This window comes from Acipenser ruthenus, chromosome 11 (assembly GCF_902713425.1).
Source record: "Acipenser ruthenus chromosome 11, fAciRut3.2 maternal haplotype, whole genome shotgun sequence".
Taxonomy (NCBI): domain Eukaryota; kingdom Metazoa; phylum Chordata; class Actinopteri; order Acipenseriformes; family Acipenseridae; genus Acipenser; species Acipenser ruthenus.
Genome location: NC_081199.1, coordinates 8,900,569 through 8,927,500, shown reverse-complemented (window position 1 = coordinate 8,927,500; position 26,932 = coordinate 8,900,569). Strand labels below are relative to the sequence as shown.

General features: G+C 39.7%; 1 protein-coding gene across 3 annotated transcripts in view; it reads left to right on the top strand.

Moving 5' to 3' along the window:
* Positions 1-3,679: 3,679 nt before the first annotated feature.
* Positions 3,680-26,932, top strand: part of LOC117428428 (E3 ubiquitin-protein ligase DTX1-like) — a 59,475-nt gene continuing 36,222 nt past the window's right edge. Inside the window, exons 1-2 of one of the 3 annotated variants that reach the window (XM_059033284.1) lie at positions 3,680-4,298; positions 5,703-6,496. In XM_059033284.1, the coding sequence (XP_058889267.1) occupies positions 6,235-6,496 (262 nt within the window). In that variant the 5' untranslated portion in view covers positions 3,680-4,298; positions 5,703-6,234. The other 2 variants (XM_059033283.1, XM_059033285.1) reach the window with 2 other exon arrangements.

Here is a 26,932-nt window from a genome sequence, read left to right as displayed (position 1 = left end):
CCTGAAAGATGATTTGCTGATTTCCTGAAAGAACGAGATCGTTAATACTGCAATAACAACAGGCTAAGATGCTGTTATGTAAAATAGTGCCTACGTAAAAGTAATTATTAATGAGTCTAAATTAGGTGTGAAATCGCCATGTAATCTACAACAATTGGCAAATAATGGACACAGTACGGTACATGCTAATAAAGAGCTGTCGTAACATATTGCAGCCACAAGATGGCAGCAACGGTTTAAAATAACCTTAAAAGGTGTAATAACCAAGGCTTTAAAACAATACATCTTTCGCATTCTCGCAAGACTTGGGAGATTACACTGCATTCCTGCGCCTGTCAGGAAGTATGTATGCTTATATAGATATTATTTCAGTGACTAAATATTGTGCTGTTAATCTGAAAAAAATGCTGTGTTACTGATTCAGAGAATCCCCAACACGTTTGTATATTAAAAACATTTGTATGAACGAATGAGGTGAAACTGGGTACATTCATATTAACAACCATTCCACAAATCTTACTATGCATTTTCATTTGCTTAAAAGAAAAAAAAAGCTATATTTTAATAAGATTTCTGGCACCACAGTATTTTTGCAATTGTACCATGCTTTTGCCATGGCTATACTATGCATTTACCATAATTTACCATGGTTTGCCACATTTTTTTAATATACTTTACCATATCACGCTGGTCTTTAAAATGCCCACCAATGCTTTACCATGCTTTCACTGTGCTTTATTACAATTTGGATGGTTTAACTACGGTAAACTTTTATAAGGGTCCCCTAATGGCTGATCTGCTTTGCAGCCAGTGACACACTTTCCCATTGCACAGCCTTGGCACAACGTGGCATAGACTCCACAAGGTGCTGGAAGGTGTCTTGAGGGATCCAGTCAGTCAATAATATTGTCTTGTGCAACCACAGAGTGTGTCTGGAGCCTCTGCCATGCTCCTGAAGCACAGTTCTGCATGGTGGATGGCTGTATTGTGGTCTTGAAAGTAGCCATCACCATCAGGGTGCAGGTGCAGCGATGTTCGGTAGACTTGATCTGCAGCCTATATGAATGTGTTATGAATGCTGAGTCCAATTCAGATGAAGCTGTACTGAAAAGGTGTATTCTGAGAAAGCAATTGCAGCTTGCTGATACCCTGCAATCCAGCTAATCCACGTGGTTTGATGCTGAGCTGCAGCTGTGATAGCGCAGGGTACGCTCAGGCGAGAAGCATCGCATCAAGCTCTGGCTTTTCCCAAGGGAACGCTCCCCCTAATTGAAGGGTTTAACCTTCACAGTCCTCCAGTCACAAAGTAACTTTTCATAGCGAGCCAAGAACTGAGAGAGAGAGGAGGGAGCAGCATCGACAACAAACATCTGTGTAAACCCATTGAGGGGGTGGGGAGGGGAGGGCAGGGGGGCGAGGGATGATCTGTTATCTCCTATAAGATTTTCGAAAGTGTTTTACAAGTTTACCACTGTAATTGTGCAGTTTTCATGCTTTTCCCATGGTTATACACTGTGCTTTTACTACATGGATTACCATGGCTTGCCTTGTTTTTTTTTATATGCTTCACCATACCTCTCTGGACATTATAATGCTAACCCTATGCTTTACCATGCTGCATGGTCAGGCTTGATTTTAGGTTTATCTGCGTAATTGCATAAATACTGATTGAAAACAGCATTCCTGGCTAAGACTAAGACACATGCTATTCATCTTATGTTAATAGGTATTTATTATATACTAATACTGCGAGCCCCCATGCTGTAAATGGGTAACCTATCCATCCCCCTCCCTGGCAGTGTCAAGTGACATCTAATAATATATACATGTTATTAACACCGGGGCATAAGACAATAATTCGAATCATGATGCCTAATACAGTCCTGGGCTACACTGGTTTGATAACCATGTAGTGGCCTTTTTTCAGTAGTTCATGAATAGGTTGTTATATATTAACTACCCCAAAGAAATTAAAAATTTGTTAACATGTTATTAAGCTAGTTGTTACCAGTTAATAAACGATAAAAGAAAAAATGTTCACCTTAAAATAGACTAACTATATGATCACAGACCCAAAACCTTTTAAAAATGTATGTGGAAGATATTGTTCCCTGTAGAGACAGACTGCCTCGTTCTGTTTTGTGAGGGGTCTGCAGATCAAACAATGGGATGCTGCTGATGTTGCTTTCATCTTTAATGGCTTCCATGACTCAAGAAAGGGGCTTTGATTCAGATTCTTTCATCCATGTATTTCTGGTAGAGAAGTGAAAATAAGAGGCAAGCAGATATTGAATGGTGATAACACTAAAACCAGGACCCCTTTGAAGTTTGTATTCTCTTCAATTCAGCAGTAGAGAGGGGCATTGGAGCCTAAAGGACACTGTCTAATCTACTTAAGCATCAGATTGCCTAAAGTCAATGATATCTCCTTCATAATAAGCAACAGTCAAGTACCCTGCTGTAGTCAAAAGGCATATGCAACATATTGTAACAAGCTGGCCCAAACAGCTGCAGTGAGCTCTTTAGGGATGCAAAGTCTTTGTTATAGATGGTTATATATACACTACCTGAACCCTTTATCAGGACATATCTATCCACTTGGATTTGTCATCGCCCTGGTGTGGGGCATGTTCTCCTGGTATGCCCTGGTGTGGGGCATGTTCTCCTGGTATGCCCTGGTGTGGGGCGTGTTCTCCTGGTATACCCTGATGTGGGGCATGTTCTCCAGGGATACCCTGTGTCCCTTGATTACTCCAGAAGGAATGTCGTAGGGTAAGCATTGTTCTGGATGAAGTGCACCCAACAATGCTGCACTTGCATCTAGATGGCGATGGCTACTTTCAAGACGGTAATGCACACACCCACCAGAACTATGTGGTTAGCATGACAGAGACTTCAGGCATCTTCCATGACCACCACAATCTTGGATCTCAGTCTGATTGAGCAGGTTAGATACTGTTTAAACTGTACTACTGACATGGCAACGCCGAGCCTCGATGCCAGAGGGATTGGATACTGTTTAAACTGTACTGCTGACACGGCAACGCTGAGCCTCGATGCCAGAGGGAAGCAACACGCTGGTTGTCTGCCTCTCATTTGCAATCTGCAAAATTGAGGGGACGGTGAAGCGTCACCCCTGGACATCCTCCCCAAACTAACAAAACTAACGCACTAACTGCAATCTGGGCACGTGACAAAACCCTTCTGTTGCCCTGGTGCGGATGCGACATTTTTGCATGACTGGGCGAACGCAGCTCGGCATATTTGACAAGCAATTGCAGGCTGCATTTGTTGCAAAGAGAATCTGTTGAATACCAAGTTGTTTTTTTTTTGTTTTTTTTTGTTTTTTTAACGGGCCCCTGAGCGTTGCAGTATCCAGGTTAAAACCAAGCGAGTGTGCATAGAAAGACAGATGTTTTTCAAATGCAAATCCACCAGTAAAAACCAAATATCTGAGTCTTCACAATAGGTACGGTCCGTGATTCATAATGATAGGCCTATCCATCATCTGCCCCAAAACCACTGAAAAAACGACTTCCTATTTTTTGTAACTATGTTAACTTGTTTACCTTACCTATCCAAAATACGCATGTACAGAACTACAAGTGGGCGTGCTAGAAACAGGTGCACCGTGTGAGGTTTGATGTTTAAAACGCGGTGTGGCGTGTTCCTTTTAATTAACACGTTTTGACCCGAACAATTGAAGACAGGGTTGTATATTCTAGCTATAACGGTTTCACTTGTTCATTCATTTATTCTTCTACAGGTTTTTTTTTTACCTTGTGGAATGCGGCGGATGGTTATACATTCGTAATACGAGATCATAAACCTGATTTATGGACACATTTATGTTCTGGCAAATTTTGATCTGTGTGCCAGCAGATGTACACTGTGATGATGTGAGCGACTCGTGCTGTGCTGCTTGCTGCAGCGGCGTATCCGAAGAATAGGGTTGTGTAACTGCTTGCTTTGTTTTGAAAACTCAAATCTATATTATATAATAATTTAATACTATGTATTATTGTGTGTAATAGTTGTAATTATTATTAGCATGGGTTGTGTATGCTGTGCCTCTACGATGAAACCATCTGACTGGCTTCTATTGGGCACAGGCTAGCAACACACCCCAGCGATTTCAGACTGAAAAACCAAAAGACTATTTTAATTGTATTTTTGAATTCCACATTACTTCTGTTCATCAGCATTTCTATTTCTTACTGTGGGATAATATGTGATTTTGTATGAACTAGTGCAGAAGCAAGGATCTGGAGCAACAGCTTATTGCGTTCTACAACAGAGTACGTACTGTATTTTAGTATTCATTTATTCTCCCTTTCATTGAATAATTTAACACAATATTAATTATAAAATGTATATATACATATTTTTTGCATTAAAATCAAATTCAACATTGCCGCAGAAAGGTGAGACATACGTTTTTTTAAGACGCCTGGGAAATCAAATGTACAATTTGTCTTGTCTTTTTTGTTGTTTTGTTTTCTTGCTCAACTGGGCTGTCTGCGTCGCACGATTGCAACCAAGCGCACCGATTGTTACATTATGCAAAATGCTTACTTCGTAAACCACTAAGCTCAGTGAAAATATGCATGCGTACGAATTGTAACCTCATCAGATGGAAACGACAATAGATGCAGAGAAATCGATACGCTGTCTGTTTTTGAAGACCCAACGAGCGGCGACACATAAGGACACGAAGGCACCACCACAATCCTGGAATTACATTTTGGCCATAAAAAAAACAGGCTACTGACTATTGCTGCATATTGGCAACGTTTGAAAAGATCTTGAGAAACGCTGTAGAGCTTCCTTTTTATATCAAAAGACCGCTGCAAATACAGGTATAATAAACCTGCAGGAGACGCCGAGGGGTGTTCGATTATTGACAGTAAAAATAATAATTCAGCAATTTGCATTGAACATCCATTTTTAATCTCCGTCAGTAACTAAGAAACGGGGGAGAAAGAGAGTGTGTGAGAGAGCGAGGAAAAACGAGCTTGAAGAGGAAAGAGGATAGCCTATTTATTTGTAAGTGATCTCTTTTTAATCACATACTTGGGGGGGGGGGGGGGGGGGGGGTAATCATTTAGCCAAATTAGGAGGTATTTTAGACGATAACTTTTTTTTTTACATAAAAAAACGTAACAAACAACAATCGTTGATTTATAATATACACCTGCGGATAACGTTCAGTAACCTGACATTAGAAAAAAACAATAACGAGGGGATTGAAATTATTGAAATGCATTTGGGGTGCAGGGCAATGAGAACGAGCCATTGTGTTGCGACAATTAAAAGTACTGTACCCCATTCTATAAAATACCTTTCTCAAGTGATTGTTTTAGTATCTGGGGAGGGTTTAAACTGAAGCAGCTTGTTGAATTGCGTACCCAGTGCAAGGACAGCGTACTACAGTCCGCGCGCTGTCACTGTCAGTAAACAAAACGGCTTCATACTCGAGGAGAATAGATGCTTCTGGATTGTGGGCATGAAAAGCAGAACATTATAAATTAAAACCATTATTTTCAGAATTACTGTAACGTTTTACCTCAAATTACTACAGTTTGAAACACAACCTGCGCTGTCGTGTATGTATACGCATTGCACTAGTTGGTCATTGTGTTTGTGCATTAGATTATATTTAATTAAAGCACGTTTTTTTATATATTGTTTTATTTTGCCAGAATTAAAGTGACCTGCCTGTGTAGGATGAAGTTCTGCGGGAATTCGAAACAACCCAACCTGAAGAAATGAAGGACAAATTATATTGCTTGTGCGGGAATCTTTTTGGTAAACTGTGCTGAACTTTAATTAACTGGAAATGTCGTATTAGCTTGGAATATCCGTCATTTACTAGGAAAGTCGCTTGCAAAACTGCGCTCCATACAGGGAGGAGTGCACCAATACCAAGCGGGGTAAACCAGGGGGAGGGGGCGGGTTACAAACTGTAAAGAAGGTAACCGACTGTGCATGAAGTTGAAAGTCGGAGATTGCTGTTACACATCTGGATTCGGATCTCTCTGGGATGTCAAGAAGTTGAAAAAAAAAAACAAACCCAGACAAAACCAGCATCTATAGGAAATCGTTGCCTAAAAACTACTTTTATCTGTATTCGGTGCACCACGCCAAAGAAGTTGACTATTACAATATGACAACCTAATCTCATCTGTTTGGGAGAGACTGAAAAAAAAAAAAAAAAAAAGTTTTGCATTTGCAATGATGTTGCGTCCTGGCTCTGCAATGATGATCCACGTGAACGGACTGGGGTATGCACCCCAGAACCTGGCCCGGGTGGTGGTGTGGGAATGGCTGAACGAACACGGTCGGTGGAGGCCCTACAGTGCTGCTGTGTGCCACCACATTGAGAACGTGTTGAAGGGGGACTCGCGGGGCACGGTGGTGCTGGGCCAGGTGGAGCCACATTTGGCCCCTTACATCATAGACCTGCAATCAATGCACCAGTTTCGACAGGACACAGGTAAGGATGTTTCTCTTTAGCCGGGCACTAAAACTTGAAATACTTATAATGGTGGTAATGCAGTGAACCCGAAACATGCATTGCACACAGTGCCACCTGGTGTCCAAATGTTGTGATGGCAGATCTTGATCTTTACACATGCTTACAAAAACCACTGTTTCTATAAGATTCCTAGTTGTCTTTAATAGCTATTACTATAAAGCATTTAAATAGTCATGACTGATGACATGTTTGTTATGAAAATGTAATGTTTGTTTCATCAATATCAGACTACTGGCAAGACTTTCTGATGATCAACCAATATACTCTTGAACATGCCATTAATCTGATATAGATGGTTTATTAGTGTAACAAAGATATCATTTTAATCTACAAGCTTGGGGTATAATACGATTAACTTGATTTTATCCACATTTTGAACCCATACACTAATAAAGTCAGAGATTGTGAGCACATTCTATATGTGTGTATAATTCCTTTACGTGCTGGAGAGCTGGTGTTTCTGTGTGTATTCTGGCTTGTCTCAATATCCACTAACCTGGACACAAGCTTGTGTGCTATTGGTACGTAGAAATGCTCCATAAGCGACTTGGCATGTAGTGCAATGAATTTTGCAGTTTATGGATAACCTTGACCCACTATCAGCATTAAAGCTAACACTGTACCATTTAAACTTAAGATGTTTATACTTCCATTCTAGGGACCAGGTCATGCTAAAGCTAAAATGTTACGTAAATACAGCTGTGGCCAAAAGTTTTACATCACTCTATAAGCTTGCTTCATAGTCAAATGAAACCTGCTAAATAATGTTACGTTAGCATATTGAATTCAGGGGCGGATCCAGACTTCCATGAAGAGGGGGGGGGGGGGGTCAAGACTGTCATGAAGGGGGGGGGGGGGGTCAAGACTGTCATGAAGGGGGGATACCTGATACGAAGCATATCATTAAAGTAAACAATATTTTGAAATTTTTAATGAGGGGGGGGGGGGGGGGGGGACCGGATCTGCCCGTGGAATTACATACCACTTTGTAGTTTTCCATATACTTCAGGAAAAAGTGACAAAAATGGAAAAATGTGACATTTCAAAATCTAACATGAAATACTGCAATATCATTTTGTAGTTTCTTTGATTGCATGATGTTAAATAAAAGATCTAAATTATGTTCATATAGTTTGTTTTTTAAATTATGTCTCAATCCCAAACTTTTGGCCAGAGCTTTATAGCTGTATGTATATCATTATAGAATGCATATTAAACCCTGATATTGTGTGATAAAGCCTTCGGAAGATTCTTTCTATCAGATAGTTTGCATTCGTTTGAAATTATGTCACATTGAGATTAGCTGTAGTGTTTAATTGTTTTTACTAAACTATAAAAAACGCAATCAATTCAATGGAAAACGTTTCGACACTGAAAAAGACTTTGCCATTAATTTATTAAGTTTCTTTTAGCATTTCTAGATGTAAATCAAAGGGCACAACCTCTCTGGGGGGTCTTTTTTATAATGTCATATTCATATCCTTGGAAAATAGATCTTATTTGCATTTTGTTTCATTTAAATGCTAATGGGTTACTTTTAGTGCTGTTCAGATTGAACCTGTGCCAAAATTCATTTTTCATAGGCATACAAAATAAAAAATAATAATAATAATAATAATACACATTTTAAAGAGCTGTGTAGGTACTTTTTATAAATGTTTTATTCATTTTAAAGATAAACTCATAACAATATATTTACTATCACTTGCACATAAATATTCATGTGTGCAATAATTTAAAACGCCTATAAAAGTTTAGAAAACGTTATAAAGCATGGTAAGGCATAGGTAAGCACTGTGAAGCCCATAGTACCAGAAAGCATATTCAAAAACATGGCAATATAAAACTGCCCAATTATCATGCAGATTTACCAGGGTAAACTTTTCTGAGAGGAGGAAGCCGTTGATAATACATTGTTTTGTAATTATGATAAAAGCCTGTTGCTCTATCTTTGTTATTTCCATAATGTTTTGGGGCCTGCGTCATTTCAGAACATGGAAGTGTGTTAAAATAAAGAAGTCGGTCATTGTGGTGAAGATCATACGAGATTATTTAATATTTCCCACAGTCTTTGAATATTTTACATATTGCAGAAGTAGTGCTAATTTAAAAACAAGTTTCCCGACTCAGCTGTCCCCTCTGTTGTGGGAAGGAACAGTGGTTGTATTTGAAAAAGCCAACAAGCAAAAAGCAGACAGAGAAAAAAGAAAAAGCATGTTAGGCTGAAAGAACTGCTACTGGAGAGAGAGTTACAAAGTTACTACAGTAAAAGCACAGCAAAGTATACAAAACACCTGCGGAAGCATTGTAACGCCAGGACAGGTGTGGTAAAGCATATTAAAAACATGGCAAACTATGTTAAATGCATAGAATAACCATGAGAAAAGCGTGGGCAAACTGCACAATTACAGTGGTACACTTTAAGTGATAAACATGATTAAAGATTGTGATTATAGTGATGATTTTTTAATGATAATCAATAATTAAAAATGTTATTATCTTCCCACCCTAAGGGCTAAGTAATCAATGCAAATTACTTATAAGAAATATATAGTACTGGTCAAAATATAAAATGCAGAAAGCTTTTGCTTGGAGAAGAAACATTCTCTTTTAAACATTTTTTTTTCTGTTTATTAAACGTCCACTTGATAACTTTCTGAATGTTTGGTTGCTGGAGGTTATTTATTTCTGTGTGGTTATAAATCAAGGTGAATGTTACAGTTTTGTAGATTTAAGCAGGGCTGTTGGTCATGTTGGTGTTACAAACACAGACAATTCCAGCTTTTAAACCAGGGGGAAATGCCTTTTATGCAGGCTGCATGCTTCAAAGTCAAGGACACTACCACCGACAAAATGTGGAGACACACACTTCTCTGTCCACTGAAACGAGGGCCGAATGAACATCACTCAACTAAATTAGACCCTATCAATCCCTTATGCTGTAATAAATACTGGGGTTTTGGCATATATTTAAATATATTTTATGGTTATATTCTCAGGAGTGCCATAGATTGCATCAATTCTTAAAACTCAAATGCAAAGATTAACTTGGTATGGTTATTAGATTCACCTTGTATAACTCAATTCAAACACGTACTTGTGAGTTTTAAGTAATATTACTTTCCCAAATCAAATATAGTTTCCTAGTGTGGTTCTTTCAATACCACGTTGAAAGTGTACTAAATGAAATGCATTTTGTTTGTTAAGATCATAATGGTGTGTGAATGACGATCGGAATTATTGGATTTTATTAAAAATACTTAATCCAAAGTCGAGGATTATTTGACTGGTAATGCCCACTTCAGTTGCCCCAAGTTGAAAGTAAAGGTGATTCTCACAGTGAAAAGGGAATTACTGGTGAGAAGGAAGGAAATCTACTGGGTCCTGGGCTGTAGGTCACAGACAAGATTTTAAAAATTGATCCTGGGCTTCACTGAGAATCAATTGAGTGATGCAAAGCATAATACAAACATGCTGAGTCCAGTGTTCTCAGGTCGGTCAGCTCAGCTCCCAAGCGCTCCTGTTCTGAACAGTCTAATCTGGAGACAATTGTCTTTTGAAGAAGAGTCAGGAACTGCATTAAAAGTGCAGAAGAGAAACAAATGAGTACAACACTACTGTCAGGTCTTTTGAGTTATTGAAGGGGGAACACTATTCACAAAGATTTTAATAGTAACACACTTCAAATGTCATTGTCCTTTGGTGGTTCATGCAGCAATTACTGAAAGTCTAGGTTAAGGTGACTTCTATGATTTACCATAGTCCAGTGTTCTAATACCACCATAGTTTTACAATGCTTTACCATGCTTTCATTATGCAGCAATTACTGAAAGTCTAGGTTAAGGTGACTTCTATGATTTACCATAGTCCAGTGTTCTAATACCACCATAGTTTTACAATGCTTTACCATGCTTTCATTATGCATTATTCAGGGATGTAAAAATGAATCCCACTGCATATTAGTTTGATCCTTGCCTGGTTTTACTAAGAATTTAATCAGACACACCTGAGCTTGTTACCTACACACGGTAGTTAATCAGGCTCATTTTAAAACCCGGAAATGGGTGAACTGCTAAGCAATAAGAGTCTTGTTTCCATCCCTGCTTATTACACTTTACTATGCATGTACTAAGGGAAACATGTATAAGGGGGCTATGAGTTCAGGAGCTGATCTTCACTTCTAGTTTCCTGCCATAGATATATATAACGCAGGCTGGATCATGTGTCTTAGAGTGCAGCAGGGTATTGCCAGCAACATTAAACTTGTTTCCAAGCTGGAAGATCGCTCAGTGGTCTTGGCTCTTGCTTCTATTAAGACACTTTGGCTAGCCTAGATTACATGTATCTATGGCAGGCAACTGAAGCTAAAGAGCAGTTCCTGAACTCAGGTGAAAGCACTTAACATACACTTATCAAGTATAAAGAAAACAAAGTATTTGAGTAATTGTATAAGGAACCAGTCGGAGCTTTCAGAATTATGTCTAACCTAAGTCCTTCTGGAACACCCGTGGGTAACCACTTACCTGTCCTCCCTGCAACACTTTGTCCCTAGGGGAGAGGTTAACGGTTACACGCTGGTGTACCAGATTTACATGGAGGTTAGACATGATTTTGAGAGCTCTATTAAGACCACAAGGGTGCTTTAAAATTCCAGGTTTTAAAAAGGGTGAATGACTGAAACACCATTAATTGACTTTAGTTTCTTATAGTTGTATCTTATCATTGGAAAATAGCTTGTCAAGCATGTGCGTAAGGTAGCGCTACCTGAAGAATTAGAGCTGTTTTTTTCATCTTATCCCAATTTGAGTTGCTCCCTTTTTTTCAGAGATTGTCCAGCTGTATCATTTCTAAAATAAAATATCAGCACTGTTCTGCCAAAATGTTAGCATCGTGTTAGTGTGCCCCACTCATCTCAATAACAAATACCCTTTTCTCATCCCTTTCCAGTCCTCTCGTTCTTGCTCTCACATGTCCAGCTGCCTGTGTTTTCTGAATGCGTGGTATTCTGTACTGTTAGCTTTCTCAAGTTCAGTCGCAGTATGTCGTTTATATGATACAAGATGCTGCATAGTACAATATCATCACTGCTACCTGTGAATTTGATAACAAGTACAGTAAACATATATTTGCTTCAACTTGTCAAGCCCCCGAAACATGTTGTGTTACAATCCCAGCTTGCTTCCTCTCGTTACAAACTGCTTCAGTGACGAGCATTTCAAACAGTCTGCTCACTTCCCTGGAAATCGAAATGAAATAACCTCTACAATACCTGTGTTATCCCTTCAAGCTTTAGTAACTACAGGGTTTAAAATCTGTAAGCGGAGATGGCTGAACCTTTTATTTCTAATACAACTTCTAACACGCTGAGCACAAAGCTACTTACTACCTGCCTGTGTTTTTAAATGAGAAAGTGGGGCTTCCTCAGTGCAGTGCAGGAGTTGTGCAATCACATTCCAGGTATCCTAAAGCTAATCCGCAGTGACTGCACTGCAATCTGCTTAGTACCTTCAGGATGGAATTCTACCTGGGAAAAATAACTGCAAACGATGGGGGTCAGTTAGGGCTGAATTTTGTCCCCTGTACCAAGTAAAGTTTGAGGTACTACTGTTTAATTTGCCAACCTGTGTGACTGTGGGAGGGGAAAAAGTGCTTTTTGTGAAGAAAAACCTGCTACCTTTACATAAGAAATACCACGCACCCAACTTTATTTGTAAGAATTGTAAACGATTTGATGAATTTCTCTAATCTCTCCGGTTTCTCTCATTCGTATTAAATTTGTATATTGTAAAATCATTTCAATTCTGGGCGTCACTTTCATCTGTTCGTTTTGCCGGTTGGTTTGTGCAGCTGTTCTGAGGCCAAGTGTCACAGCAATATATTTTTTAAACATGAGCCTGATTCATTTACATTTTTTATTTAAACATCATGAGTCATAAATGAACCTTGGAATACATTACTCAGTTTCCACTTTGATCTAAATCCCTCCCGCAACAGTGCTGGTTCAGTGACTGAAATACTTCTTATACAGGGAATGGGAAACAAGCTGTAGCAGAAGGAAGCATGGATATATAAAATAGTAAGAGAGACTGTGTGGTCCAGTGGTTAAAGAAAAAGGCTTTTAACCAGGAGGTCCCCGGTTCAAATCCCAGCTCAGCTACTGACTCCCTGTGTCACTCTGTGCAAGTCACTTAACCTCCTTGTGCTCTGTTTTTTGGGTGAGATGTAGTTGTAAGTGACTCTGCAGCTGATGCATAGTTCACACACCCGAGTCTCTGTAAGTCACCTTGGATAAAGGAGTCTGCTAAATAAACAAATAATAACACATTTCTGCTCGTGAATGCGCCGAAGTAAAAATGTCCCCAGGTGAAAAATATCAAACCAATCAGAAAATATATTTCCATGATACGGACAGTACGAAATAGAGCATGATTGTAAATACCGCAGGGTGTTCTGTAACCCTTTAGCAATTGCTATAGATGCCATTAATGCTAAGCTGACCCAGAACAGATTTGACTACAGTACCTGTGTACCTCTGTCTCTTTAAGAGAAGGCGTGGTTATGTGTCTGTTGTTTATGACACAGTTTCTGTGGTGGTGTGAGTTGTGTAGTTCTCATGATGATAGTTCAGTTTGATGTGGCCTATTTTGCTGTGCTCTGGTTTAGGTCGAAGCCATTCATGGGTGGGGTCACTTCTGTTGATGTAAGCACTGTTTTAATTTGAGGTTCTCTTTAATTTACTGGAGTAAGGGTATAATTAGAGGCCAGCTTAGGGAAAGAGAAGGGAATTATGAATCAGGGCAGCGTTGGAATAAAACTTAAAACCATCAAATTGTCTTACTCTAATAAGACTTGCTTTGAAATGCTGCATGATTTGTGTCAATGTCTGCTGTTCCAGAACCCCCTGCAGTGTTTACAAGAAACAAACGACTTTACCTGTGCTGTCCGTTTCGTAACAATATATTTTTCAACATAATCCTGATTGCTTTGATATTTTTTATTAACTTTTACTCGCCAGCATTCGCCAAGAGAAAGATTATTTTTTATTACAAGGATTGTTGTGTATCCAGATCATGTTCCCTCCTGTAACAAACAAGTTTTCTGTTCCCGCAGTAAGCTTCTCATTTTAAACAGCACCAGCATTGTTGCAGGAGGGATGATGATCTGGATGCACTATGATGCTTTGACATTATTTCTCTTGGTGAATGTGTGAATAAAGAAATCAAAACAGTCGGCATTAAGTTGCAAAATGAATGCCACAATACAGTCAACATGGGATACTGCAAAGTTCAACTAAGATATTATTTGTAAACACTGCAGGGAGCTCTGGAACACTTTGATTCTCATTCACTTCATGGGGAAATCTGTAGCTGAAGTAATGTTCTTTTTTTTACAAAGAAAGATCTTGCAATCGCTCTGTCTCCTCTTAGTCTTGTGATTATGTGATGTATTCCATGATCTCATGAAAGAGTATGCTGTTCTTTCAAAACTAAGAATTTGAGACAAGAATTTAGCAATAATATCTGATACACCTGGGATTACAGACCGGTTTTTGGCAGTAATTAGACTGAACAGAAGGCTACTGGTCTGTGTCAAATACAGATGTGGGCTAGTATTGCGATTATATACAATGTAGATACAAATATTTTATTTCTGCTTTTATTCTGTATTTATGCTGTAAGAAATTAGTTAAAAAGAAGTTCTTCAGGGTCCGTGAATGGCTCACCTACCGACTAGGCGCTGCTTTTGATTTCTTGGGTGTTGAACAGGAAGCTGGCTCGGTCATGGGATCTGAGGACGCCCACTGAACCTTCAGTTCCCCTAAGCTGTTCGGGGAAATCCAGCGATGAGGGAAAAAAAATAATTGGACATTATAAATTGGGGAGAAAATCAGGGGTAAAATAATTGGGCACTCTAAAATGAAAAAATAAAAAATAAGTTCGTTATTTGTTCTCTTTTGGGGGCTGAGACAGGTTGTCAAACGCTGCAGTTCAAGATAAGAATTGTGATGTGGAGAGATGGGGAGTAGTGGGTTTGCGCAGAGACACTCCTCACTCTGAAAGTGTAGCACCATCCAACACCACACCACACCGCAGAGCAGATCAGAGCAATGACAACCAGGCGCGAGGCCAGAGAGATCAATCCTTCCCCCTCCCTGGAGAGAGCTTCAGTCTCACTGGATAGGATTCCTCTTCACTCGTCACTGCACTCCATTCAATATTCATTTTGTTACAACTGTATATAACAAGCTAGCTTTCATTCAGTTAATACACTTGATCTGCTGTCCCTGTCTCACTGTACGACTGTGCTTACGTGTCTCATTCCCAGCACTGATAAGTCTTCAGCAGGATTGTCACATGATTTGAGGAAATCTGTTCAGACTCAGCAGTTAGGATCCTCCAGAGACGCTCAAAGACAGTCAAAGAAAGGGAGATTGAGAGAAAAGTGGTAACACTAAATATGGGAGCAAAGGAACGCAGAACCACTTAGAATGATTGCAGACACCTTAAAACAATAAGAGGAAATGTAAAACTATATATTCAAATGGAATTTAGAGCTAATTACTAGTCCAAAGCAAAGATATGATGACTGAAAATGATATACCAACAAATGTAAAACAAAAGAATGTATTAGTTAAGATAAGCGGGACTTTTCACACCCATATGTAATTGCACGTTTAATGTCAAAACTGGCGGGGTGAACATACAAATACGAAAAGGTTCATTTCAGTTCACACGGTCTTAAAAAGCCTCAAAGCCTCTCAAGTTCTAAGAAGAAAGATTGCGGGGATGGGGTTATACAACCCAGAAGGGGAGTGGAGCAGGGGGAGGTTAATCTCTGTGGTAAAGTTTACTGTAAAGTGTCAGAGGGAAACATGTGTGGAGACACGTAGCTGGAAGAGAAGGCTGCACTTGCACTCATTATCTGCTGCTGTGGTCTGTCTTACTGCAGAAGCTTGTAGAGACAGTGTGGGATTGCTTTCTGTTTCACACTAAGGCCTGGTGATTACCTTGTTTTGGTTCTGTGAGAGCTTCCTGTGAAGTGACCAGAATAGGATGGGTTTCTCACACACTGCAACTCAGAGGTTTACAGTAGTCATGACAACTGCACCTGACTGTACTGAACTGCAGCAGGAAGTGGGTTAATTAGGGGTTAAATGTGTTGTTAGGGGTGAGACAAACTGATCCCTAACATACCTAGGCCACAATTTAGAGGATTGTAGCGGGTTTTAACAGGGACAAACATTGTTTTGTAAATCATCTAATTTGGCTCCGAAACATACAGTGTGTTCCACATGTGTGTGCAAACTGGTCTCCTAAAGGAAGGCCTCTTCAACCAAGCTGACAGTGTTACAAGGCACTAAACCAAAGAAACTAAGTAAAAAACACAAACCTGCAGAAGGACTGCTCCTCCCTGCTTGCCTGTGACTGTGGTGCAGGTTGTCTATAGGTTGTCTAAATGCTACAGGCACATCCATCCTTTGAATAGCATTTGTAGTATAGAAGGTAATGTTCAATCGATCCTATTGGGAGATAGCAATGTTGCGTTCTGATAGATAGTGACTGCAGGTTAGGTTTAAGTTAAAGGTTTGGAGCGAAATTGCCATAAGATTTATGTCTAGATGTTCCTGGAAACATTCATGTTCCTGGAGGATTTTCCTTCAGACAACTGTGCGACAGTTGCTAAGGAACGCTGGAATCTTTCATCAAATAAGGAACAGTTCCTTAATATAGAATAGATGGCAAACCCCAGCACCTGTTAAAACAAGCATGTTAGTAACATCCCTGCCACGGCAGTAAATTCAAAATTAGAAATAACCGCATGACGAAAGAGTGGATGACCATGACGTATATCTACAATGTACAGAATAGTATAGAATAAGAAATGCCATTGAAAAAGTTTAGAATTGGATAAATGGTATTGAGTGTGACACACTGTACATGTGGACGGATGTACTGGCATAAAGACACCTCCATACATCCCCAGAATTGATACTCTCAGTAATGTAGATTGTGGTGTACGTACGACCTCCTCAAAGGATTTTCATAGATTGTGAGTGTATGTGTTTGCATTGGCTGCTGTTTGTTGAAATGCAATACTTGGTCTATAGAAAAAGCTTTATTATGAGCTTCCAGTTCTTTCGCAAACAGACAAAAAGAATAAAAACTAAAAATATAGAAAATAGAAGCCCTGTCAGGGGGTGAAGCGAGGTGGAGAACGTTTTTTGCTGCTTGCAGCTTAAGCTCTGTGTTGCCTTGGCAACAGATCTGCCGATACAGCAATAACTCGATCAGTCCGTAGTGCACTGGAGTTTATTACAATTTTTCTTGCTTTATTCCTGGTGGCTTTCTTTTTTTAATTGGGATGAATAGACTAAATATAAACCCCAGCCTCAATGGTACTGGGCACAGGCATTGCAGGTTTACAGTTGTTTTATCAGTAACACAAGTGGTAGCAATTATGAACCAATTCGCATTTTGAACTATTGAGACAGCTTCCAACCTTTCTCAAAGGGGGCGTGTTTTTTAAAACAATTATAGGTTTCCGATGGCAACCATGTCTGGATCTACGTTATCTCAAGGTACAACAGTATTCTACATTTATACCTTTCTTAGACATACAGTATCAGCAAATGAGTTAGTAATACTGACATCAGCATAAGACCTGTACTCACCTCTCACTAAGAGCTTGCTCTTTAGTTGAATGGTAAGACATTAGTCTCTGAACCGTATGGTTTGTGGTTTGCATCCAGCCCTTGCCTTTCCATTCAATTCAATGGGCTGAGATGCCAGTTCATTGCAGCCTTTACAGTGTATTTCGTACCGCAGTCCAGAGGGTTCGATTTGTTTATGCTGCAGCGTCTCTCCTGTCTCCAATGTCTCGGTTGTCTCACTTAATTGGAGGAGTTGAAAAAGTTCAGCCCAGATTCATTGATTTCTCTTAAACTGATACACTGAACTGAATCAGTCAGTAAAAAAGAATCAAACTGCATACTCACAGAATGCACAAGAAGCCACTCTCAACTTGAGAAAAATACTAAATTTAAACCTACTTCCATTTGTAAAATGTCTACTTGTTATAGAAACAAATACATCACTCATGTTTGTAGAGTGTTGTGGTCATGAGGATAGCCTTGTTCGTGGTAAAACTACAATACTCTACCAAGGGTTATTTGTTGGTCATCTGCCTTCAGAACAAATTGATTTTTGACATGCATAGAAACAAAGGTTTAAACAGGTAAACAGTCTTTGTGGGTGAATGGCCTCTCACAAGTCAATAGGGCTACAGTGACTCTGTCTGCAGCTCTGATTCGATTGGTTCCAGACCTTCCCAGTTGCTAGGTAGTTCATAGTTGTTTTTTTTAAAGGTTGCTATGGCAGACTCGCAAAGATGTCTTCCTAGCAACAGGTCCCTATGGGTGCACAGAAATAGACAGCAGGCAGGTCATATTCCTGTTTAAAATACTGGAGCTCACCTCTGCCCTTCAAAGTGGTAGATTCGGAAGTAAACACTGACGTCATTTGAAGAGGAAAAAAGTAAACTGCCGATGTGTGCCTCCTCTGTTTAAACAAGAAACACAGACAAGTACATGTGGCCTAAACCTTAACAGTTAATATACAGCTGTTTATACAGCAAATTGATAACACTGTACATTTAAGTTCATCACTGTTGACAACAAAGCAAACAGGCACTTTGGAATAAAGAAACTAGAGATTGACAGAATGGTATTAGGAACAGCAAAGTATGGGAAGAGGGAGGAAGACGGAGAGAGTCCGAGAGAGAAGATAGACCATGTTTCTAACAAGTTACTGCAGACACCACACACTGCAGTGAAGAAGCAGAACTCTGTTCTTTGTTCAACACTGGCTCCACAGTGGAGAAGCAAAGTCAGTTAACCTTAATTATTGTCCCTACATGGTGCTGCACAAACCTGCTTGAAATTGAGGTCTCACATTAGTATCAAATACAAATAAGTAAATTAAAATACAAATAGTGTTTTATTCACTGGCTGGCCACTTTATTAGGACACAACCCTAGTATCAGCTTTGGCCATCATTTGCCCTTTGATTACCTAATGAACGCATATCTGCTTTTCAGTAAACCTTTCTATACTATTCTGTGCATACCGTTGATATGTGTCATGGTCCTGGCAGCGCTAGTTTTGTATTTACAGCTGTGGCGGGGGATGTACTTTACTTACAACAATAGGCCATGTTACATGAGTGTTTGCTTTTCTCAAGAAATCTGTTTCTTGTGAAATAAATGTGGGCATGGTGCCTTTTTGTGTTTACAAGTAAAACCTCTCATTTCCCTTTGGAACGCCTACTTTTCCCTGAACGCTATGCAAATGAATTAGCCATGCTGACGGCCCGCTTAGATTCTCGTGCTGTTAACCGTGAAAGTCCCCAAAATACTGGGTGCGTTCACAGAGGTCATTCTGCGCAGATCCTGACCAATTCAGCCAATGGGTGCGTTCACGGGGATCATTCTTAGATTCTGCACAGAATCTGCGCAGAATGATCTCCATGAACGCACAGTTTCACGAGAAAGAATCCACGTGTCATCATGTTTGACGTAAATGGTTATTAAAGATCTCATTTGCTGATGGATAGTGCCTGCTTTTTTAATACTATGTTTTAGTGTTGTCGCCCACACTGCTTTTCACATTATTTCCATAATAAACTGGGCAAAATCCAAATGGTCGTTGAACAGGCGTTGATGCTACTGAAGCGTACTGAAGTGAACCAGGAGCTTGTTCCCCAAATTATTACAGCCTGCTGTGTCCTGCACAATCTGTGCCAGGACTGTAAGGAGGTGCTCAGGCAAGCAGAGGAACAGCTACCTCAGCCTCCAGCAAGAATTATAAAACAGCGATATGAAGAGGGTCCTGCTGTTAGAGATATGAAGAGGGTCCTGCTATTAGAGATGCATGGCTATCTTTATTTTTGTAACCCGACGGTGTACTTATATTTTGCATCACTTTTTTGTTTCATTAGCTTATTTTGTATCTCTTTATACCAAATATCGCATCCTCATTTGCACTGTACTTGTATGACTGCTTCTGCTTTATAAAGAATTGGAATATTGAGTAGTATTGTTGATTCCCAAGAAATAAGTTGCAAAAACTCCACACCACATTTTATTTTGAGAGTGGGTTAAACAATGTTCGTGTTGTGCATTGTATCAAGCTTACTCATCATATCCTCTTCCCTTATGGATATTAACACCCGAGCCTCTTTATCGCTCCAATCCTCCAAGTGGAGGATGGACACAGGGTTTGCTCAGACATAAGTAACTGGGAGAAATTGAATGGGAGTATAGTTATACACATTTAAACATAGTACTTAGGAGTACTTTACAATAAAGATGTTTTGACAGTTGTTTGGAAAGCTATTTGCAAGTGTATTCTGAAGTACTGTACAGTAACTGTAACCACCTGAATTCACAAGCCCACAATGCAGTTTATCAAACATTTTTAGTAATAGTTTTTAACAGAAACTTGGTAAATACAATCTGTATGGTACTATACAAACATCCGTGATCCGTGTATGATTAGCATTATGCTGCTATCGCAACATCATTCTGATAAAGGAAGTACTGCAAACAAAACATGAACTTCCCTGCTGCCATCTTGGACCATGGTAACTTACGTATCCCCATGTGACTTTTATAGCAGCTTTAGGAAAGGACTTGAACAAGCTAATTAACATTTTCATGAGATACTCATGTTTACAAGTGGGGGTTGACCTCACAAGCTTTTCCTGGAATCTCACAAGAAATGGAGACTTTCACGGTAAAATACTGAGACCGTTTTTTGGGACACTTTCACAAGCTTTCCCTGCCAAGTTTCACGTGTATTGTCGATTAACGTGAAATAATCACACATGTAAACTGGCCTATTGTTAGAAAGATTGTGCCAATGACAATTTGAAGTAAGTACCTTTTTGAGAGTTTCGCCCTGTTTAGGCCGAGATTTTCAGTGACAGTAATGAAAATCATGCCAGTACTCACTGATCTTACCAGGTGATACCCTGCAGTCTTTCAAACACCCCTTATGAAAGTTTATTTTGCCGTTTTCCCATGGTGTACTATGCATTTACCATAGTTTACCATGGTTTGACTTTTTTTTTTAATATGCTTTATCATACCTATCTGGGCTTTACCATGGTTTCATTATCTTTTATTACTCGTTATGTTGCTTGTACTGTGGTAAACTTTTAAAGGGCCATTTCGTGCCTTAAATGGGATACTACATAACCAAAGAGCCATAGTGTTGATCTCAGTGAGCCATGTATAACTCAAGAGCCATCTGTTGGAGAGTCCTGCTTTAAATGAAAAGTTTTTGCAGCTTTTAATTAATATGCTTTGTGTAGTTCAAACTCACTCAAATGCTCTCAGTGGTTGACATCACTCTCACAGGACTGTCGCCCTTTCATAGACACTAAACCTCCTGTAGCACCAGACCCCTGACAGACCAGGAGCTGAGCAGCTATTCACAAGCTTTCAGTCAGCTGCCAAAAAAACGTAGGGTCTGCTTCGAGAAGTGCGATCTGAAAACTACAGGCTGCAGCCTTCTGACAGCACCCTGTGTGTAGAACATGTCAAGCTGGCTTATCAGTGCAACAGAAACCATTGCTTTGCAGAGCTTGCAATTTCCTACATGCAAGGTACAGGACAGTAAATGTGTTGAACTTATTTCAGTGCAGCAAGTCATGAAGGTACGCACAGGTTTCCTTCCTGTGGTTATGCATACTGTAAATCCTATTCTTTAAATCAATACTTCAAACAGAACCATTTGCAGACCATGCTATTACTCAGCAGTGATACAACAATTTCGAAAGAAATATTGCACAGTAGTCTGATAAGGTAGAACAATATCTGGTACTGATATATTACCATATAGTACTGCAATGGATCATGCGTATGTATCCGTCAATACCATTGGTATGTCAAAATGTGAAAAAGTTGTGGTACCTTTGTAGCTGCTCTTGTTTTATCATTGTCCCTTAGTTCAGAACCACTGCATTGCTATTGTAGTGCCACTGCTGCATTGCAAATTGGACAGCTCCTGAGTCATTGCTCTTGGCAATCCAATACCTTTGATACAAACGAAACAAGCATTAGATACAAAGCATTGGCAAAGGCAGCCTCCCTGCTGCGATTCACAAAGTAACTACTTCAGCTTGCTGCACCCCGAGGGACTCATCAGTTATTTAGCCTGCACACGCGCAAACCGTTATATCTGCAGGATTTCAATAGAAATTGTTTTCAGCTGCTCGAGTATGGCTGCTTCTCTGGCATTAAAAAGAGCCTTGTTGCTAAATCATTCGATTGCATTTCAAATGTATGAATTCACAGCCAACCGCCCAGATTAAAAGCACTATTTGTTAATGAGAGGCGTGTGTGTTAATACTGGTTGTGTCTCTGTTTAATTCGGTTGTGAAGGTCTTTAAGCAAAGAGGAACAGATTCAGATAGTTTTGCATATAGCAAATGAGGTGTGGCTGCCCAGTTTAACAGAGATCCTAATCAGCATAATATACACCTTGTATATTAAAAGTAAAGCAGTATATAGCAGAGTTATACAACGAGTGGAATCTGTGCATGGGTATGAGTTTTATATCAACACTCATATAACAATACCAATTCTTGTGCTGATATTCTCTTATATACAGAAGTTCGCTGTCCTATATCCCTGTATCAACAAACACTAATATTGAAGTTCATTCACGCTAACAGAACTCAATAATATTAAGAGAAGGTTTTTGTTCAGAGACAGTGATTACGCAACATGTCAATATTGTTTAAGTAACGCAGTGTTTATCTAGTCTCGTGAAAAATTTTCCCAATATAACTTAAGCAAAACAAGAGAAAGGGATCGTTTTAATTTTCAAGCGGGCAGTGTTGTTCTGAGATGTTCAGAGCTCTGCATGCATTTGTACAGTGGTTGCCCGCTGGCGGTGTGCGCGGTCGCCAGTTCCTGCCCAGCCTCCACCCTGTTACCTGGATCTCATACATACATCAACACCTTCACTTAATTAGCATACTGTGAATGTCATTTTCCTATGAGAGAACTATAATACCTGCAGACCAGTCTGAAGGGGAGGGCTGCTCTGCATATCTAACAACTAACAATCAAATAGATCTTTAAGCCTAGACAGCTTTGGTAACAGCTATGCAGTTGCGATCAACACATTCATTTAATTACATTTTCTTCCACTGTACAGTATGTGCATTTATAGAGATGCCTTCAAGCCAGGCACAGCTGTGCTTCAGCTGTATAACTTGTTTGTTTCGAAGGAAGTCCTTGACTCTCAGTATAAGCACCGCCAGACCCGCAAGCACGAGCCCCACAAGTCTGCTGTTTGTCACACTGTGTGAACCCACAATGACTTGAAAAGGTTGAGCTACAAATGTCTTGCTTAAGCATGCTAAAGAAATAAGGTGGTGTCCAAACTCAAAAGGCTTTGTGCTTAATTGAACATTGGTCATTAAGAATCCCAGCAAGCTGAACAAAGCACCACTCCCTCAGCTCTAACCACTGGATCACACTGCCTCCCAGTCCCTCAGCTCTAACCACTGGACCACACTGCCTCCCAGTCCCTCAGCTCTAACCACTGGACCACACTGCCTCCCAGTCCCTCAGCTCTAACCACTGGACCACACTGCCTCCCAGTCCCTCAGCTCTAGCCACTAGGCCACACTGCTTTACAGTTCTTCAGCACTAACCATTAAGCCATATGCATCCCAGTCCCTCATTACCAACATTACACCACCCTGCCACTCAGTCCTGCAAGTCCCTCAACTCTTGCCGCTAGGCCATAATTCTCCCAGTCCCTCAACCTTAACCACTATACCACACTGCATCCCAGTCCTATAGCTCACTGATTTCTAATGACTAGATACCAGCGCGCTCCGGTCTCCATGTGTGTACAATTCCGTGTACGAGCCCTTTGTAATAATCAGGACCATGGATTTTTTGTTATGATTCCATTCCCTTCAAAACCACCATTTCAAATACATTCTCTTACTTGTATATTGTGCTAGCAAATCTATGAATTCCTAAGCTGTAGTGTTTGGCTTGCTCAGAGAACCGGCATCTTTGTATAAATGGCAAAATTAACAAATTAATTCGGAGGATATTTTCTCTGCTTTTTTTTTTTTTTTAACGGTGTTATTTGGAGAGAAAAAAACACCACTAAAAAACTGCAAGGTGAATTTGAAATTCAATTGGCTTTGGCACCATTCCCGGATTCAGAACTGAAAGCAAACTATCTTCTCTGGACTCCTTCAATGCAGTGTTTGATGCCCAAAGGCTAGTACTGACAAGAAGGAATAAGTTTGCTGTCTCAATTGAAAATCTGATGTCTTCAGTCTAGCAATCTAATCACCTAAGATTTTTTTAACCAAGGGTTTAGACTCGAGTGTCCCACTGTCGTTTTGAATTAGTTATGATGGTGTCTGCACACTACAGTACCTTTTCTGTTAGGTTTCTGTCCATACTGTTATACTTTTCGTAATATCAAGTTATATGTGCAGGGGTAGTACGACTACTAATTTGAATAGTAAAAATAGGTAACATAGGTCACTGAGGTCAACTAGTGGCTAATGCCTGGTGCTTGTTTGTGAACCAGCTGTTTGTGAACTATATTTTAAAGCTGCTTGTATTTTTGTAAACTATTTATTAATGTTATAAAATGTACTTGTACTGTATGTTAATGAATCTCAACTGCTCTTCTGTCCATTTGATTGTTAGTTGTCATCTAAAATAATGCATTTATCTCTTTTGAGATTCGCTTTGTAAATCATTTTCTGTTTTAATTTATCACATACTGGTGACTTTTTAAATCGTCCATGTGGCCTGTATAGAGCTCCTAAACATCTCACGCTCCTACCAGCTAGATATTAGTGTTATCTATCAGTGATGTTGTTGCTGTGGCAGCTAAACAGATAACACAAGGGGTCTATTTCCAGCATGATGTTTTTGTTACACCAGCTGGTTAACGGGATACACCTACAGTTACCCGTGGGCTTGTTGTGCAATCGCAATCTGAAACATGCATAATAACATCTGGGTCCCTGTCAATAGCAATTATGAGCTCTGTACAGTAGATTGCACAGAAGGCTAAACTATGGATGAATGTAGTTGAAGCAAACGCTGCTCCAGACAATCAAAGCATATTCAGAGGTGTGTATGGAAGTGTTATAAACCAAATCACGTATTGAAATGGCCATCCCTCAATTGTTCTAAAGAGGCGCTAGACATTATTTCAGCACAGGCGCATGCATATCACTGACTAGACCTTCATTGTTTGGTCCAGTGTGTACAATTACAGTACAATGATGGGGACAAACTGTTTCAGAAACCTTTATTTTTAGTGTTAGGTGAAACCAGTACAGTAATGCGCACTTTGTTTAGTTTAATTGCTTTCTCCTGTTCAAAGTAGATGAACGAGATCAGAAAAGAAGCACGTTCAAATGCAGTTGCCATTCGGCAAGGAGCAAGGAGGTCAGAGAAGGAGATTTTTCATGTGGAAAAATGTACTGTGGAGTGTAGTGTTGCTGCACTAACTGTACAGCACAGAGGCTGCAACTATGCACATGTAATGGTACCGTTATCGGTGTTCAAGTTGAGTAGTGTAATTATAAGTAGCAATTTCCACAATACTGTTTTGATATTTATTGCACAGCCCGTGGGATAAAACCAATAAAAGTGAGCCTGTTTTCCCCTGTCCTCCGTGCCAGGTCAAAAGGCCCTGGCACTGAATCAATCTATTGTGCAAACCAACCTGCCAACTGGTTCCCATGCCATGCAGTATTCCAGACTGCCTTTCCAGTGTCGGTCAGCCGAAAGCAAGGCACAACACTGGGTCAGATTCATTCAGCTGATACTCTACTCCAGCGCAAAGCTTACTCGCTGGTAATGGTACAGAAATAGCATGAAACGAGTAAGTAGGGATGTGGGAGAGCTTTCATCAAAAGTCCTGTGCATTTGATCTACACAACAATGGTTCCATGGGTCTGTGTGATTCTTATTAGTAGTAGTTCTGTAGTAGGAGTTGGAGTAAAGGTTTACCTCTGTGTACACTACAGGAATTTACTACCTTATTTTTTTGCAGTTGTGTAAGATAATAATAGCGTGTGTGTGCTGTCCACATTTCAGATTATTTTGAATTAGCCACTGCAGCAATTTTTCAACTTAATTACCAATATGAGAAACCCGAAGAGATAAGAAGAGAGATTTCTCAAGTGTTGGGCCTCACACAAACAACACTTCCGGTACATGTAGACCAAACAGTCCCTTATAAAAGTTTCCCCATAGTAAAAGCATAGCAAAGCGTAACAAAGTATAGTGAATGCAAGGTGAAGCATAGGTAAGCATTGTAAAGAATACCCGGGCATGGTAAAGCATATTAATAAATATGGCAAACCAGGACAAACTATAATTATGCATAGTATAACTATGGGAAAATCATGGGAAAACTGCAAAAATACTGTCATACACTTTTATAAGGGAGTGTGTGAGATGTTCTGGGGAAAAATTATACTGCTATAGTACCATCCTAAAAATGTTTTTCTGCATGGTATTATAGTATTTTAATAATAGTTTGAGTATACAGTAGTTTAATGGATGGTATTATAGTATTTTAATAATAGTTTGGTGAGTGTACAGTAGTTTAATGGATGGTATTATAGTATTTTAATAATAGTTTGGTGAGTGTACAGTAGTTTAATGGATGGTATTATTGTATTTTTTTATGAGGTGTCTGTGCTTCAAAGTTTCCCCAAAACCCCCTAAACACCAACAGTTGGGTCTGCAAGTACCAGAACTGGAGTTTGTGTGGGACACTTTTCTCTGTATTCAACACACCCCCAGTTAGGGAAATTCATTGGCATTTTAGCAGGGTATTTTGTTGGGCAGCAAGTTTCTTTCTGAAGTAGCTTGACATTTATGTGTAGCAGTACCTATAACAGTATAATAAACAACTCAAAATGGCAATGGTCCTTTAATACACTTTGAGTGTTTTACAGCTGTTGTCATTATGACATAATAGTCCCAACTAGAGGAAGGCGAGTTCATCATTTTTTCATTATGTGTTTTTTCTAAAAGAGCACCACTGTTAAAAACAAAGACATTATGAGTTCATCTTTTGTTGATGAAAGGACTCACAGTTGGCCTATTGCCTTGGGGGCCCACAGAGGAAATGAGTGCAGCTCCTGTCCTGCCAGCGCAGGGGGGTCACTTTCCATTCCTGCTCTCCAGCTTCCTGGAAGAGAGAGTGACACAGAAACAGCTGTGTTTGTCAGAATTGTGCTGTTAACTGTTACATTCCCATCCATCAACCGTACCATTTAACACATACCTGTTTTACACAAAGACGTCAAGTGTAATTCC